The sequence below is a fragment of the Plecotus auritus genome (genome assembly GCF_963455305.1).
Source record: "Plecotus auritus genome assembly, chromosome: 5".
Classification (NCBI taxonomy): Eukaryota; Metazoa; Chordata; class Mammalia; order Chiroptera; family Vespertilionidae; genus Plecotus; species Plecotus auritus.
This window is the reverse complement of record NC_137776.1, coordinates 128,240,008-128,258,547: the sequence shown is the minus strand read 5'-3', so window position 1 is coordinate 128,258,547 and position 18,540 is coordinate 128,240,008. Positions and strand designations below refer to the sequence as shown.

Sequence of the window (18,540 nt, the reverse complement as noted above, 5' to 3'; positions counted from 1 at the left end):
TTGGGAGAATGAGCAGAAAAAGGGGCCCAAGACTGGGGACAAAGAAGACTTCAAATTCACTCCAATATTCCACATTCCACTGGAGCCAAACAAACTTCCTATGAAATCGTGGTTGGTAAGCTCAGAAATGAGGTGTGTGGCAGGACCCAAAACACAGTCTGGGATGGCCACAGAGCACAAGGAACGTGAACAATTTTGGTCACTGCGCCTGTTTTTCAGGGGCTTCTCTGTCTTTGTTTCCTTTTCTTCTTATCCCAGAGTCTCTCTTCTTCTGCATCCAGTCTGAGCATTACACAGCTGAACTTAATTAATACCTGAGTTTATAAAAGGTCAAGTGAGACACACTCAATCTTTCCTGCATCACACTTGATGTTTTATAAACTCATATATTACATACTGCTACATATCCTATATAATAAAGATGTAATATGCAAATTGACTCTCATGCCCTCACACAAGATGGCTGCCCCCATGTGGTCAAAGATGGCCACCACAAGATGGCTGGCAGGGGAGGGTAGTTAGGAGTGACCAGGCCAGCAGGGGAGGGCAGTTGGGGGCGACCAGGCCAGCAGGGGAGGGCAGTTGGGGGTGACCAAGCCTGCAAGGGAGAGCCCAGGCTGGCAGGGGAGGGCATTTGGGGGGGGACCAGGCCTACAGGGGAGGGCAGTTGGGGGCAACCAGGCCAGCAGGGGAGCAGTTAGGTGTCGATCAGGCTGGCAGGCAGAAGTGGTTAGGGGCAATCAGGCAGGCAGGAAGGCTAGTGGTTGGGAGCCAGAAATCTTGGATTGTGAGAGGGATGTCCAACTGCTGGTTTAGGCCCACAGGGATCGGGCCTACACTGGCAGTCGGACATTACCCCAAGGGGTCCCAGATTGGAGAAGGTGCAGGCTGGGCTGAGGGACAGCCCCCCCCCACCAGCGCACGAATTTTGTGCACCGGGCCTCTAGTTCTATATAATAAAGATGTAATATGCAATGGTCATTACGCCATGAAGTGGTGAAGTGTAACGACCGACCGTGTAACGACCGGATCACGGTTCAGCAGGAGGGTGAGGCAGCGAGCTACAAGTGGGTGGCGGAGAGCTACAAGGGTGGGCAGGGCAGCAAGCTATGAGGGGGGTAGGGGGGAGCAGAGGGAGGTACAGGAGGGTGGGGCAGTGGGCAGAGGGATCAGGAGGGCGGCAGTGAGCAACTGGCTATAAGCGGGCAGCAGAGAGCTACAGGAGGGGGCAGGGCAGCAAGCTATGAAGGTGGGGGGAGCTATAGGAGAGCGGGGCAGCAGGCGGAGAGCTACTGGAGGGCGGCAGCGAGTGACTGGCGAACTACTGGCACACGGATTCATGCGCAGGGCTGCTAGTATGCTCATAATTGGATAGACAAGAATAGATCATGAAAAACCAAGGTGAACATACGTTCACACCTCATTTTATTCTAGTCTTCATTGCCTGTGTTTAATGATACACCAAAGAGCAGCCAGCAAACAGCATATTTGGGGAAAGCTGGGACACTTGGTAAAGCAGCTTTATAGACAAGATGCTCTTTTTAGGAAATCGGAGACAGACTATTTTCTTGCTCCTGAAATGGTACGAGCAGGTGTAAGATGTTTTCTTTTAGTTATGTTTTAATTTAGCAGTTCATATTTTTATAGACAATGCTATTTAGGGATCAACATAAAATAAAAAATGAGAAAACTTCCATTCAATCTTTAAATAATTCATTGAAATACCCTGTCTTTCTAAATAATCACTTTCATTAGATATGTATAACTTAAACTGCTATTTCCTTAAAAAACTGTCCAAAGAACTGAATATTGCAATTTAGAAGCCAAAATAGATTTTTTTCACCAATTGCAGAAAAAGTCAATGTGTTTTTTTAATGCTGCAAAGCTTGAAACTTACTGTTTTAGTAAACACCAGCGTAATTTTTCTTAAAAAGATAACTGGAAGGAATAGTTTGTCCCAATATACTAGACTGGCATTTTAATGAGAAAAGTGTTGTCCCATTGGCCACATACAACCATTTCATTTGACAGGATCTACGGTTAGACCCAAATGACAGAGCTCGGGTTGACTACAAACACCTGTGGCAATGACTAGCATTTTTAAGAGTTTCCCATAGTGTCAGGCAACTTTGATTCCTCTGATGACATGGCATCACTGTATCCATTTTACAGTGTATCCATTTCAAACACTGAGGCTTAGAGAAGTTAAATTACTGCTCAGTATAAAAAAGACAATGTACAGCCCTGGCTTGTTTGTTCAATGGTTAGATCAGTTAATTCGTCAGCCCAAGGACTGAGTCGCAGGTTCAATTCCTGGTCAAGGGCACATATCACATCTGGTCTGGGAATGAGTGAGAGGCAACCAATCGATGTATCTTTCTTATGTTGATGTTTCTCTCTCTTTTCCCCCTCCTCCCTTCCACCCTTTTTAAAAATCAATGGGAAAAATATCCTCACTCCTCGGGTGAGGATTGAAAAAAAAGGAAATGTACGAAAAGATGTTTTTAATTGATTAGTCAGATACCTAGAGTCAAGGTACCCTTGGCAAAAGGTCCTTGGGGAACAAAGGGTACCGCTCCTTTGTTTTAGAGATGAAGAGGCTGAAACTCAGAGGGGTGGATGGGTTTCCTAAGGCCGGTTAATATGCAGCACACACATCACCCAACTAATGGTCAGTACTCCTGCCCTTTATACAGCCTGCACCAAAGGGAACTGGGTGTCTTAACTCCAGCCTTTCGACACTGATCTCCAGGCGGGCGGCTGGCTCCCACGTGGAGACCGCTGCTGAGCCTGAGTGTGCTGAGGGTGCCAGGTGTGCAGGACTCACAGGACCAGCCCTTACTTCGGACGGGCTCCGGTTCTGGGGAGCCAGGTGGCGGGACCATCGGAGACTGGGAACTGTTCTTTTTTTCGCCATTGGTTGTACCAGCTGCTGAAGCAACAGCCTGGGAATCTGGATTCTCGGCCCGAATGGTAAGTTTCACTGTCGTCTTTGTTGTTTTCAAAAGGCTAATAAACTGGCAGGGGGTTGGTGTGAAGGGGAAACAAAATTCAAAGACAAATTAGTAGATGTATACAATTAAGTCACTATTATAGTTGGAATCTAAAACCATCTATGGTGGAGAGAAAAGTCAGAGGCAAATTCTTTCCTTGTCAAGATTTGAGGGGCCAAGAAAGAATGGTTATAGTTTCATTCTAGTTTCCTTAATTGTCTAATATTAAGGCCACAGGTACCTTCTACTGTAAGTCCAGTTCTGACTCTACTCTTCCTTATGTAAGTATAGGGCTTTCAACTTTGTATATTTCCAATTAGGTATGTCCATTTCTTTGGATCACTACAACCCTGGACTATATATGGGGTATTTTACCACTCCTGATTCTACAGAGAATCTGAAGCAGCCTACACAAACATTTAAAAAATGGAATTGGGGTGGGAACTAGATGGAGGGAAGGAATCGGGGGGAGAGGGGAACATCTGTAACACTCCCAATAAAGATTTGAAAACAAAAAGCAGGATAAGGAAAACTATGCAACAGAAAAATCAAGTCAAATGGAGTTATGTGAGTTAAGGCAGTGGTCGGCAAACTGCGGCTCGTGAGCCACATGCGGCTCTTTGGCCTCTTGAGTGTGGCTCTTCCACAAAATACCACGGCCTGGGCGAGTCTATTTTGAAGAAGTGGCATTAGAAGAAGTTTAAGTTTAAAAAATTTGGCTCTCAAAAGAAATTTCAATCGTTGTACTGTTGATATTTGGCTCTGTTGACTAATGAGTTTGCCGACCACTGAGTTAAGGGATCAACCTCTACAATTAAAACGAAATGGAACAAGTGATTTCAGCTTCTTGCTGGCCAATGTAGAAATGGAAACACTCGCACACCAACTCTCAAGAGTCCTGCTCCTAGCACTTCTGTATGAAAGGCCTCAAGTGAGATTCCTAAGGATTATGAACGCTTCTGAGGAAGAGGAAATGCAGGTACAAATAAATGTTAATCCCAATAAAAGTTATACATACCTTTTGGACTAACTTCAGCTGGCTTTATCTCATATTTAATGGCTGAATCCTAAAATCTGCTCATAGTGACTAGTTATGGGACCTAACATTCATAAAAAATGTTCCTTTGGTCTTAACACTAAGTTGACCCTTGTTTAGAAGTCTAAACTTTTCCTAAGAGAAAATGGAAATGGTATTTATAAAAAACGTCCACTAACTACTGAATTTACCAGGCAACAGAAAATAGCTCAACATTGCCTTCACTGAAAAATAGAAACAAAAATTGAAGAACTTCCAAATAATCTCTTCTCTTCCTTAAGGCTATCTGTCTATTATAGCCACATAGCTCTAATTTCCTATGGCCAACCACACAGACAAACACAGGGACCCACACACACATACTGTGGCCATGCTTAAGGATGGGTTCACAGCACAATTTTTTTTTTGTTTTAAGAAAAAAAAGTACCTTTTCAACAGGATAGCCAACAACAACTTCATCATCGACAGCCAAGATCTGATCTCCAACTCTGAGCCGCCCATCCTAAATGGAAGCATGGCAGGTTTGAATGATTCTGCAGAAGTAACTTTCTCCTCCACCACTTTCTGACATGAAAAGGGGGAGGCCTCACCTTGGCCGCGACCCCGTGCTCTGTCAGACTCTTTATGATGACTCCTCTGAGTGTGTCTTCTTCACTGATAGCAATGCCCAAACCCCCTTGATCCTAGAGAAATACAAACAAGACTGCTCAGAAAATCTGAAACATTAAATTTATTCAAAAGTAAAGGTATGTGGCCATAATTTCTGAACATCATCTGCCCAGGGGCTAAAAAAGAAACTCAAACTGTTCTAACATTTACTATTAGAAATTTCTTCTTTTCTTAAGCAGCCTTTCAAGTTTTTTAAATGGGAATAAATTCTCCTCCATCAAATATTCAAATACAGGGTGGAGCAAAAGTAGGTTTACAGTTGTTCCTAATACAATAATTAATCCATAATAATACAGGAATAAACTGTCTTTTCCATACCCACAACTGTAAACCTACTTTGGCCTAACCCGGTATTTTCACTTCTCCCAAGTGTCTACTACCTCTAATATCTTTAGCATATGTATACAGCAACATATCTCTAGTAACTTAGCAAAATATCCTGGGAACAACAATGCATTCAATAATTCAATGAGTATATGACGTTTGAGAATTTTCTTGTATGTAACTGGCTGGCTGAATCAAAGTATCCCCCTGCTTCCTCGTTCTGGCCTAGGCTTGCAAATAACACCCGAGCCTGGCTCCTTCGCCCCCTCTGCGCCTTTCTTTAGCAGTTAGGCCACAATGACGGCCGCAAGCTGTGTCCCTTCTGGGGTTCCGGACCCAGCGCGGTTTCTCTAGGGACCTATGTTTTGATCTGGTGCAGCGTGAAAATGCTCTCAACTCTGAGCCCAAAGACCTGCCCTGAAAACCTGGCAAGGCTAGACAGCCACACCTACTTTGTATTTTCCACATTTGCTCTTATCAAAACCAAATGTTCTGTAATACTGTTTACTTTAATATTAGTGCTCACAAAACTAAAACAGGATTTAACATTTTCTTTCTGGTTTGAGTTGGGCTCCTCTTCCACTACAGTCTCCATCCAGGGAAATGTAAAGCAAAAAAGAGAAAAGGGAATCTCACCATGTTTCTTCTGAAAGGTATACAAGAGCCCAAGCTCGCTATCAGGCCTTTTGGATCATGACCGTGACATCCAGGCAAGGTTCCCTAACTTTAAAGATTGCCAGCATGTGGCTTTTCTGAGGGAGATACTCAACGCCTGCCAACCTGCAGGCTCTCCCTGTGCATCTGTCCATCACTGCTCTCCTTCAGGCAATCGGTCATGTATAGAAGACAAAACTGCACTTTTTTTTCCCCAAAAAATGTATTTTATTTATTTTTAACAGAGAGGAAGGGAGAAGGATAGAGAGTTAGAAACATCAATGAGAGAGAAACATCGATCAGCTGCCTTCTGCACACCTCCTACTGGGGATGTGCCCGCAACCAAGGTACATGCCCTTGACCGGAATTGAACCTAGGACCGGTTAGGTAAAACTGCACTTTTAGGGTGAACAGAACTCAGTCCTAATTTACTTCCTGCCTAGCTGTAGAAATCTGGATATGCCACTTAATATCTCTAAACCTCAACTTTCTTATCTAAGAACAAACAAAAAAGGAATAATAATATTTGCCCAACAACAAGGCTGCTGTGAGGATCAAGTGCAGTAAGGAAGGGCTTGAAAGCTTGATGCATTATACAAGTGTTGTTCTGACACATATTCCTTCTGCTAATAACTCTACAGGACAAAACCAAAGTTACTTCAGATGAGTTCTTTAAACATGCCAGTATTCTGAAACCCCAAACTCTGATCCAGCAGTCAAAGAATCAGGACTGAGGAGTAGGAAGGTCGGTGTGCTACTGCACTGGCAAATCCCAATGCCAATGCAAAGCGTAAACCATTTGGTTAGCCTCTATTTAGGATTTTCCACAGTAATGGTCTTTCCTATTATTACAAAGAAACATTTGTTTGAATAAGTAATACTCTGTATCTATAGTGAGATATACAGTAGATATACTCTATAGTGAGACACAGAGTATTTGTTCTATTATTCTCTATTATAGTCAGGCAAGTTCTTTACTATTACAGCAGGCGTTTGCTGGCTGTTTATCTAACACTCATTCTCATCTTACTCCTTTGTACAAACTCATATACAAACTCATTTTCATTAGACTATCCAGTCCCCTTCCCTCTGCTGCCTCAAGTAACACACACGCTCTCCCGCTCTCTCTCTGCCTATGTTTTCAGTGATGGTGTTCAAATATGTACACAAACCCTTTGATACTCTTCCCTTCGAGAAGGGATTCTTGAGCAGGGCTGGACTTGGTGATGTGAGGGTAATAAACAAAATAAAGGAGAAGTGATGATGTGCAATTCCACAACTTTGTCAAAAAGGGCATCTGAGCTTCCTCTGTGCTCTTTTTCTTGGGTCATTGCCATGCCAGGGGCCATGCCATGAGGGCACTAAAGCAGCTCCATGCAGAGGAAATAAGGTGTCTTACCAGCAGCCCTGTAAGTAAACGACCTTGGTTGGCTGTGGCTCCTCCAGCCCCAACCAAATCTTCAGACGAGTTGCAGCCCTAGCTGGCAGTTTTTGGCAACTGTACAAGTGAGTCTGAACCAGACCGCCCAGCTAAACTGCTCCCAAATTCCTGACCCACAGAAACGGTGAGAATAATAAATGTCTACTGTTTTAATTGTTAACTTTGGAGGGAATTTCCTATGTAGCAATAGAGAAGTAGCTCCACAGATAGAGTCCGAATGACTGAAGTTAGCTGCACAATTCTATTCCATGGCTCAGGAGAAGGTATATGATCTGAACTGGTTCAATTAGGATGAATTTCAGGAGTTTTGCTCAGAATTTTGAGAGTCACTCTATCTCCCAACCCCCACTGCATGAGAAAGAAGTAGCCCTTGACCCCTATTATGGTTCGCAGCCACTCTAAAACTATGAACACGACCAGTCTTGGGGTCAAGCTGCCACTGTGTATAGATGTGCAGGAGCAGGAGGAATGGGCTCTGATGACATTGCTGAGCCACAAGGTCAACTGTCCTGAGGCCACAAATCCATTCTTTAAGACTGATGGAGACTGTTTTTGTATAAATACGTTGCAATCCCACTTAGAATTTACTACAATAACAAAAACATACACATCTATAGACAATAATGGATTGTCAGATAAGTAAGGATAATGGGGTGTGAGTGTGCAATTTCTTTTCTAATTGCTCAACTTTCCACCTCACTTCAGGCACAGCACACAGAGTCCTTAATAAAAATAGATCTTAGAAACTTTGTTTTGAGCTAGTTATTAAAACATCACCAAAAAATAAAAAATAAAAACATCACCATAAGGGGAATGTGAAACAAATTAAGGAAATGTATTTATGGAGGAACAGTTGTACAATTAAAGAGCTAAAAAAAGTAAACAGGAATTAAAAGTAGAAATAAACTAAACAAACTACTCTTATTATCAGGAGGACTGTTTTAAAGTTGGAAGAGACCCGAAAAATTTAGAAGAAAATCTCTTAATTGTATTTGAAGAATGTCATCCTATATAATAAAAGCCTAATATGCAAATTGTCCCCTTGACCGGGAGTTTGACCAGGAGTTCGACCAAGGGGAAAGGAGGCCCCAGCCGGCAGCAGAGGCAGGCAGCCGGGGGAAGGAAGAACCTGGCTGGCAGCCGGCAGCCAATAGGGACCCTACCCGTGCACAAATTTCGCGCACTGAGCTTCTAGTCATAGTATAAAATTAAGTGGAAATGAAACAGAGCTCTGGCAATCATGTAATGTTATTACCTGCTTTGATGTCTATGTATTTCCCTACAGCAAAATGTGCTAAAAAGAAATCTTTAACAAAAAATATGTCTGTTAAACTGAATTAGCATTTCAGTCAGCCACTGGGTGTTCATTTATAACCCACATACACATTGTGAGCTTTTTGTTCATACTTTTATTTTCCCACTTAAAAAAAGAATTAAAAAGAAAAAAGATAATAGACCTGTCAAGAGAGTTTCTAAGGAGTCAAAACAGAACTCAAAATGACCTGTTACATGATTTTCGAATTTTCATATAAAAACTATTCTCTCCTTCCTGACTCTCCTGATCTTAACATCTTTCCCCTTGTGCACATACTATGTGTAAGCATACATTCACTATTCCCTCCCTACTGCTTAGTATGAACTATGGTACACAATTCCACATAAGATAACGGGAGAGAAAGTGTAAGAGTTATTACTTCTCTCAACATGCAATTTAAATGTATAGATAATACACTCACCTGAATATTTAGCATAAGAGATATGTTCTTGATTACATGACAAGTAAATTAAGACATTAATAGTAAGCGTTATATAGGCCAGAATATTGAAGAAATATTTCTAAATAAACAGAGGTGAGATTATGCTAGGTCTTGAGTTATGTAGGATTTGGATAAGCTTTAAAAAAACAGGACATCCTGATATAAGCAAAGGCAAGGAGAGATGAATTCTTAAACTACTCTTCATGGGCTCTTGATTCAAGTCAGTTTGATGAAGTAGAGGATTCTTACAAGGAACATATTCGGGACCTGGGAAAAGTAACACAACCCTGAAATCAGCAGGGGAAAGAGGAAGGTATTAGCTCTCTTACATGGAAATAGAATGAGGGATTCTTGAAGTGTATAGACTTCTTGGTAGAAGAGGAAAAGGCCTTAATGACTTCTGTTCTTTTCTCTCTAACCTACAACACGAATTGCCCATTAAGAAGGACTTCTCTTACATGTATATGCAGAATTATCTATTGTAAAAAAAGCAATCAATAAAGTCACAGTATTTTTTTCTCCTAAATGCTTAACAGGGTCTGACCATGTGCCAGGCATTATGCCAACCACTTGATAAACAACTCATTTAATCTTTACAATTACCTACATCAAAGATCATATTGTCCTCTCCAATTTACAGGCGAGAAGACTGAGGCCAAGGAAGATCACACAATGTGTCAAGTGTATACGTGATGAAGTGGGGACTCAACCCTGAGGCACTGCTTCTAACGCTCAGCCTCAGCATCATGCTGCACTGCCTCACACCTGGAGCATGACAGCATCTCATGTAAGTACCCTCCTATTCCACACTCCTTCTCCCTCCTTCCTCTTCTCCCTCAGCTCTCCAATGCTCTTTCTGCCTGTACTCTTGTTCATCCACTGTCCACCTGCAGACCAGCATGGCCCTGCAGCACCTAACAGCCTGTACAGGTTTCTATTCAGCAAACTACTTTTTCAAAGTGGTCATTTGAACTTAAGTTCTGATCTTCTCAAAAGCAAATTCCTCATCGATGTCTATCAGCGAAACCTCTAGAATTTGAGCTTTCAGTTTTATGAAGGAAAACAAACCAACATTTCTGTTGCTTTATTCTTTAATTTCCCTCTTGGCAGATCCCTGGTAAATAGATCAAAGGAGGGACCACAAAATCTCATACCTTGGGGTGCCATAAAGGAGGAAAAGGAGTGTCCCTACTAAAATATCAATTAGCACAGAGGTTCTCACCCTTTAGCATTCATTGCAATCACTGAGAAGGCTTACTGAAACAGACTGTGGGCCACCCCACTACTCAGTAGGTCTGAGTGGCCCCAAGCACCTGCATTTCTAACAAGATCCTAGGTAATGCTGACAGATGTTGCTGGTGGAGACCAGACTTTTGAGAACCAGTGGATGAAGACAGCAATGTGAATATCATTTCACTCCCATTCAAAGCAGATTTACCTTGGGAAGCTCCAGATGTTGCACATTTGTAAATGAACTGAAGTCCACAGCTGCATCAGAAGTGGCAACACTTGGTTCAGCCTGATAGAAAGAAATGGCAAAATGGGCAATGGAGTGTCATGTATATAAGAGCCACTTATTCAAAAATGATTTTATATATTGCAATTCACTATTACTATTTGGGGTAAACAGTATATTCTCTCAAAAATACTACTGAGGTGTGTTTAGACAGCAGTTATTTTAGAGCAGAGACACAATGTGGTTTTTCAAGCTGCCTTGATTTATACTATAATGAAATCTAGTAGCAACCCAGCTACAAAACAGTGAAACTCATTGAAACACAGAACAACAGCAGAGGTACCGTTCACTATTCTTTACTGTGTTAGCCATCAAGTGAATTTAGGAGCTATTAAATGTTCTACCTGAAAATTGTTAATACTCCATTTCACTAAGGGACATGATTGGTACAATCCATATGAAAATAAAATGTTCTCCTTTTTAATCATGGAAAACCACTTGATTCAGTTCACCAGAAGGAGACAATAGTTTGTTTTGTATAGATAAAGCCCAATGCTTATATGTATAGATAAAGCCCAATGCTTATATGTTTACTGAGGGAATAGTGTTTCCTTTCATACACCTTTTCTCACTGATGATGCTCATGGCTCCTCTAATTTTCTCTCTATTTTTTCTATTACTTCCTTCAATTCATCGGAAACATTTAGCCAAAGCTTTTCCAAATAAAAACAGAACTTCCACCAAAAACTTTTTTTTTTGTCACCTTCTAGCCACTGCCTTCTTTGTCTTAACTTCTTACCCATTATTTGCTTTCTCAGAAATCACTAATAATCTCCTAATTGCCAACTCCAATGGACATTCTTTAATCATTTTCTTACCTCTTTGCAGTATTCAAGGTTGTAGAATATACCCTTCTATTTTTTTTAATGTTTGGGTGGGTTGTTATTTATATACTAGAGGCTCAGTGCACAAATTTGTGCACACTGAAAGGAAATTAATTAGAAGAAATATTTTAGAGGCTGGGGAGGGACCATGGGAGGGCTCCAGGAAGTGTCCAGCCTGTCTCGCCCAGTCCCGATTGGGGCTGATTGGGGCCGGCAGGCTGGCCTGGGAGGGACCATGGGAGGTTGGCTGGCTGCGGGGGGACCGTGGGGGGGGGAGGCGCGCTCCAGGGTGTGTCTAGCCCGTCTCGCCCAGTCCCTATCAGCTGGACCCCAGCAGCAAGCTAACCTAGCAGTCGGAGCATCTGCCCCCTGGTGGTCAGTGCGCATCATAATGACTGGTTGAGTAGTTGACCAAACAGTCGACCGATCGGTCAGACACTTAGCATATTAGGCTTTTATATAGATAGATATATCAGCTTTAACTATAGGGACAATGATGATCCATGGCTTTTTAGAAAATATTTTTAAATTGATTTTTAGAGAGAGAGGAAAAGAGAAACATCCATGTGAGAGTGCAACATCAGCTGCCTCATGTACCAGGAGCTTGCAAACGGGGGCATGGGCCCTGATCTGGAGTTGAACCAGCAACCTTTTGGTACACAGGTCAATGCCCAACCAACTGAGCCACACTGGCCAGGGCCCATTCTTCTTGAAATGTGGTCTCATCAACTGCTATGCAGCATGTCCACCTGGCTCTACTTCATCATCTCTGACCATATGTATCAGCCTTCTTCCTGATTGTTATTACATAATCCTGACCTTGGCCCTGTTCTCCCTAAATGTTCTCTGTAGTCAAGTGTCTCAGCTTTCACACTAAATCTGCATCTAAGAGAATTCATCTCTAAACTCTAGACCAAATGTCCCAATGTAAACTAAACTTCACTCTTAGGCTGCCTAAATACATGTCTTCTAGTTTTACAAATATTTATTCCTCTTTTTATTTATTTCCATATTTTGGTAAAAGTCACCCGTCCATCAAGTCACCAAGTCAGACATCTGGAAGCCTTGTACATCTTACCTGTTTCACCCACCAGTCTATTCCCTGCCCAAAGAACAGTACCTGATACAATTTATTTGGATAAATAAATTCTCAACCACTAATTTTTTCATTAATGAGTACATTTAGTTGGGGATGAAGTAATGTCAATTTGGGTCCTAAACATCTGATGTCACCATTTCCATTTTTCATTTTTTTATTTTTTACATCAGTTAGGACCTTATTATATTTCTCCTGTACTCTGATAATTTTCTTATTTCCCTTTACTTGACTTTTCTTCCCAGCAACCTCTGATTTTTCTCTGCACCATTTCCAGAAATGTCTTAAAAAATTACAGTTCTGATTCTTTGAGTTCCCAACAACATGGCCTCCAAGACAAAGTCTTCATCATATTCCTATGATCTGACCCTCCTCCTTCCCTTGCCAGTGACCCTGCCTCACCAGCTCCCCATTCCCTACCTCATGCTGTTCAGTATGCTCTGCAATTTTCAATTGTCTGCATTTGCCAGATCTTCCACACCATTCCTCAACCCTCTGCTTCTTTGTGCCCCCAAGTCTTTTACTTCCAACCTACACGTTTTACCTCCTCTATAAATCCTATTCTCTCTCTCTTAATGTGGAATCGGCACCTCCTCTTCTACCTTCATTATTCCCTAAGTGAACTTTACTAATAGCCTTCATGTTAGTGGTGAGCTTACTTACTCGAGTGCTTCTTATACTGGGTTATAACATCCATGGGGGCCAAGGCTATGATTTATTTATCTTTGACAGCCTTGTAAGGGTTCTATAATTGTTAGCTGAATTAAGAGGTGGCATATCAATCAAATCTTCCTGGAGAAACAAACACGAGCTACATACCTCCTTATTTTGAAGATTCTCTGAGGTAGAAGGCAAAGATTCTACTGTATTTCCAGGACACACAGCCATCTGACTCACTGCATCTTTATTCCTAAAAGGAAATGCACTGACCTATCACATCATAATGCTTCATATTATTTCAACATTTTACTTTAAGACTCAGAAAAATTAATAGAGAAAATTCTGTAACCCCAAAGACCTGGAACTGCAACACTAAAACGTTTATAAATGCTTTATTTTCATTCAAAATAACAGAACTGAAAGGCTAACGAACATTATTTAGTAAACCAGAAAAAGAAAATGCTCACCTGATGAAAATTATTTTCACTTTAGAAGGGGCACATTTAATGATTGAGGAAGCATTCTGATGACTTCTTCCATATAAAATTTGCCCATTGATCTATGGGAAATAAATGTCATTAATTGAGCCTGGAATTTTAATTTTTTAAATTTTTATCATCCTATCTAGCTAATGAAATATATGTTTTTCTTTATTTTATTTTTTTAAAGATATTTTCTTGATTTTTTTACAGAGGAAAGGAGAAGGATAGAGAGTTAGAAACATTGATGAGAGAGAAACATCAATCAGCAGCCTCTTGCACACCCCCCACTGGGGATGTGCCTGCAACCAAGGTACATGCCCTTGACTGGAATCGAACCTGGGACCCTTCAGTCCGCAGGCCGATGCTCTATCCACTGAGCCAAACCAGTTAGGGCTGTTTTTCTTATTTTAAAATAATATTTCATATATATATATATATATATATATATATATATACACACACACACACACACACACACACACACACACACACACATAATAAAAGCATAATATACTAATTAGACCGGACATCCATCCTTCCGGACAAAGCCTCAGTGGGCGGGGGCCGTGGTGGCAGTGGGAGCGGGCCAGGGCCAGGGCCCTTGCATGAATTTTGTGCATCAGGCCTCTAATATATATATCCATCCTTTCCAGAACATGAAGCTGACTTAAGCTCATTTAGAAGCCAACATTAAAATGGTATCATATGGTCTGAGCTCCAAGAGCTAAGGAGGCAACACTTGGACTGACTGAAGGAGAGCAGACAGTGAATTTCCTGGCAGGCACTGGGCTTCAGTGCACTTTGTACGAAGCAGGGGCTCTGTGGGAGCACATGTGACCTGCACAGGGCATCCAGAGAAGCCCTATAATGTCATATTTTCTAATTAGTCTCAAAACTCAAGGCTTGGGCATGGGCCACTGGGAGAAGCAATGCTGATAGAATCAGGATTTGGCAGTACATTGTGTCTATGCAGCACAGCACCTGATGAAAACTGCTGGTCTTCTAGTCCAGCGGTCACCAACCTTTCGGACCTCACGGACCACCAGTGATCCACAGACCACTGGTTGGTGACCGCTGTTCTAGTCATTTAGCCATTGCTGACTGGGCCTTTCTAACCAATAGAAAATACACAAGTACGGGAAGATCATTAAGGCAATATAAAAACATGGATCCCAGCCTATAGGAGATAGGAGGCAAGGGCAAACAAAACAAGTAGATACAGTTCTAAAACTATAAAGTATGGTTCACAAGTTTATTGTTTGGAGGGTTGAGTTACTGTTTTAGTTATTTAGACTTAACCTTGACCCCAAAGCACCCAACATCTGTCACTTGTACTATTAGCAATACAACTTTCAGAATGTCCAGTGGGCCAATCTCATAACGGGGAGTGATTGGTCATTTGGCTTTTCAAAAGCTCTTAATAAAAATGCAGCACACACAAAAAAAGTTTTTGAAGTGTAATCTTTATTACTGTCTTGGGGCAAAAATTGTTTCTGGTGCTACATAGTCATGACCTTAAAATTAAAGTTAATGGGAACATGGACGCTACTTAGTAGAGATTTGCTTTAGTGCCAAATTTGCTGTAATGCATCTATTTTATTAGGCAAGCAATAGTTTTCTCCGTCACTCTATGAGGCCCAGGTGAATTTTCTAGAAACTAATGATTCCTCTGCACCGATTCTGCAAAAGTAAATTCAGCATTTTCCACAAGAAATTACCTCTAGAAGTTCATCTGCAATCTGCAACCGACCATCTTTCCCAGCTGCTCCATTTGGATCAATCCCCACTATAAAGACACTCATCCTGGATCGGTCTTTGTTTCCAGCAAGACTTAGACCCAAACCACTCCGACCTTTCTCCAGTTCAATCATATGCAGCTCACCGGTCAGAGTCCCATAACGTTCTCTGATATTTTCTACACGTAACAATAATAAGAGTATAGGTATTGAGAGTTAATTCATAGTCAAATGCTACTTAGAATAGCCTCAAAAGGGCATTATTTGTACCAAAATAATGCTTGGCAGTTAAGAAAAGCGAAGTAGACTGGCCACCTGGGTTTCCTGGATTACCCAAACTTTAAGGAATTTCTTTGCATCGAGGATGCAGAGAGTATAATGTCTGATTAATCAGTGTACCTGGGTGATCAGGACCAAGAGTGATCACATTAACAAACTCTCAACTTGTGATTAAAACAGAAATTTATCATTTTCAGAGGAGAAGAGAACACTGAGTATTCATCTTTTTAAAAATATATATATATATTTTTTACTGATTTCTGAGAAGGGAGAGGGAGAGAGAGATAGAAATATCAATGAGAGAAAATCATTGATTGGCTGCCGCCTGCATGCTGCACACTGGGGATCAAGCCCATAACCCAGGCATGTGCCCTGACCAGGATTTGAACTGTGACCTCTTGGTTCATAGGTTGATGCTCAACCACCGAACCATGCTGGCCAGGCCATTTATTTTTAATTTATATTTTTATTGATTTTTAGAGAGAGAGAGGAAGAGAAAGATTTGTTGTTGCACTATATAAGCATTCCTTGGTTTGCTTCCTGTGCCCTGACCAGAGATCAAACCCGCAACCTTGATGTATTGGGACAATGCTCTAACTCAGTGGTCGGCAAACTGCAGCTCGCGAGCCACATGTGGCTCTTTGGCCCCTTGAGTGTGGCTCTTCCACAAAATACCATGGCTTGGGCGAGTCTATTTTGAAGAAGTGGCGTTAGAAGAAGTTTAAAAAATTTGGCTCTCAAAAGAAATTTCAATCGTTGTACTGTTGATATTTGGCTCTGTTGACTAATGAGTTTGCCGACCACTGCTCTAACCAACTGAGCTACCCGTCCAGGGCAGGAGTATTCATCTTGATTGGTCAGTGGAAGCTTTTCTCCCACAGGAAAATCTACACTGTGTGTCACATCATGTTGCACAGTTGCTTGGTCCATATATCCGGAATAAAGGGAATGGGTTCATTATTGCACAGAGCCATCAGGTCAGGACAATTCGATGTACCTGTCCCAGCTTTTGGACACTTGTCCTAAGTAGATTAGACCATCCATATCTTCCATCCCACATGTTCAATCGTTAGAATTTATTCTTTAAACTGAGAAGGCAAGGTCAAGTGTAGGGCCCCAGCCACAGGCACAGTGGAGGAAGCAGCCAGCAGCAGCACTAATTGTCAGGCTGTGAGGGAGCCATGCTAGAGGCCCCGTCCAAGTGAATCCACTCAACCACAGCTCCTTGACAGATTAGTAAGACACTGCTTTCTTAGGCCATGAAGTGTTGGGTAGCTTGTGACATGACAATATGTAACTGAAATATTCCATTTAATGTTTTCCTCAGAGTATATTCTGGTGGATTAGTAATATACTCTAATTTCATTGAAAATAAACTGAGAACTGTAAACTTTAGAAAATGTTACTACATTGCTGATGACATGTATTCTATATTGATTCTTAATTGGATCAATTTCATAAACTGCCATTTCCTGAATCCTAAAATCTAGCAACACACCTTTTACATTCTTTACTTCTGAAAAGCATGCCATTTATCTTAAAGGAAATAATTATACTTTTTTAAATGAAACTTTTTAAAGTACTGACACAGTTATAACTTTTGGCTGAATTTTTAATATTGCCCTGTAAAATGGTTAATCTCCTTAGGAAACAAGAGACACCCCCGTGATCCTAACAACAGCTGCCTTTTGATGCTTCCTGTGCATCAGGAACCGTGGTCAGCATTCCTCAGACATTATCTAATTTAATGTTAGCAACTGGAGGTAAACACTGTATTTTAAAAAGAGGGACAAACTATTAAGCTAATACTTAGAGGTGGTTAAACAAATGCCAAATGCCCAAAGTTGTTATCTCAACAATTACACTGTATTTACCACCCTAGTAGAGAAAATACCAAAATTCCAGGCAGAATAGCAACAATGGGAGGATTCTGAGATCTAGAGAGGGGAGACTACTAGTTCAAGACCACGGGAAGCTGGCCCAGTACTAGCTTCTGAGAGAGTGCCCCGCCCTCTTTAGTTCTCATGTAAATGGCAAAGTGGGCTTTCACAGGAATGCAGACTGGAAGGAAGGGAAGAAAATGATTTCATGCCTTGGGAATGCATGCTGTATTCAACCAAAAACAGTGTTTTTTTCCCCCTACACAAAACTGCAGTATTTATAACCAAAGCTGAAACATCCTTATTCATCCAGGGCATCAGCCTTGAGAAACACAGAGCTATTTTAATACCTCTGACAATTAAATGCATTACGAAAAGACAACTTACTCCAGCTGTAACCAAACTCATCCTCTTTGTCCCCTTCTTCTGAGACCCTGCTTGCAGGTGACTGGGCATGATCGCTGCTCATTTCTGCAAATGCTGAAGGAGGGGGCAGAGGCACATGGCACAATAGAGCCTTCTCTGGCTCTGTTTCTGACTGACTGGGTGCCTGTAGGAACAAGAGGAATGCTGTGGGTATGCGCAGATCAAAGGGGGAAAAGCAAAGGAAAAGAAATAAGAAAATAATGTAAAAAACAAAAAACTGGCTTTAAAAGATATGATACATAAATAAATGGGGGGGGGAATAGATATATTTACAAATTGGTAGACAGGATTCAGGTAAACTTCATACAAACAAAGTGGTATATTCAGAAAACAACTCATTAAATTGTTATTTGGTATTTTAAGGTGATAAACTATTCAATAACTTAAATAACTTAAGATGAAAAATTATATAACTTCCCCTTCTGGAAAAGAACTTTCATTCAAAAGTTATCATAAATGTCCAGGGGTCAGGGCAAGATCTCGGGGGAGGGGGGTGTCTAGAAAAGTCTTCCAAGAAACTAAAAAAAAAAAAATAGCCACGAATTAATAAAAAAAACAAAGACGTTCAAAGCCTGTTAGTAAGACTACATATAAATAATTTTTTATTGCTACCCGAATCCTCTCTCCAAATGACTCAATGCATCCCTGAAAATGTTATGCATGCAGGTTCATCTCCCAGGGAGCCAGCTTGTTAGCATGGAGGACACAGACGTGGGTCTGAGGGATGGCTTTGAGGGACAGCACCTTTATTCCCTTGCCAAAGTAGC

The 18,540-nt window shown here is 41.4% G+C and overlaps 1 protein-coding gene across 12 annotated transcripts in view; it reads right to left on the bottom strand.

Annotated features, from left to right (window-relative positions):
* Window positions 1-18,540, bottom strand: part of MPDZ (multiple PDZ domain crumbs cell polarity complex component) — a 203,992-nt gene that overhangs the window by 16,736 nt on the left and 168,716 nt on the right. For all 12 annotated transcript variants that reach the window (XM_080671321.1, XM_080671316.1, XM_080671323.1 and 9 more), the window contains 8 exons: window positions 17,735-17,897; window positions 15,171-15,367; window positions 13,438-13,529; window positions 13,130-13,220; window positions 10,313-10,393; window positions 4,620-4,712; window positions 4,457-4,531; window positions 2,843-3,017 (listed from right to left, as the gene is read on the bottom strand). In XM_080671321.1, the coding sequence (XP_080527447.1) occupies window positions 2,843-3,017; window positions 4,457-4,531; window positions 4,620-4,712; window positions 10,313-10,393; window positions 13,130-13,220; window positions 13,438-13,529; window positions 15,171-15,367; window positions 17,735-17,897 (967 nt within the window). The remainder of the gene's footprint in view (window positions 1-2,842; window positions 3,018-4,456; window positions 4,532-4,619; window positions 4,713-10,312; window positions 10,394-13,129; window positions 13,221-13,437; window positions 13,530-15,170; window positions 15,368-17,734; window positions 17,898-18,540) is intronic.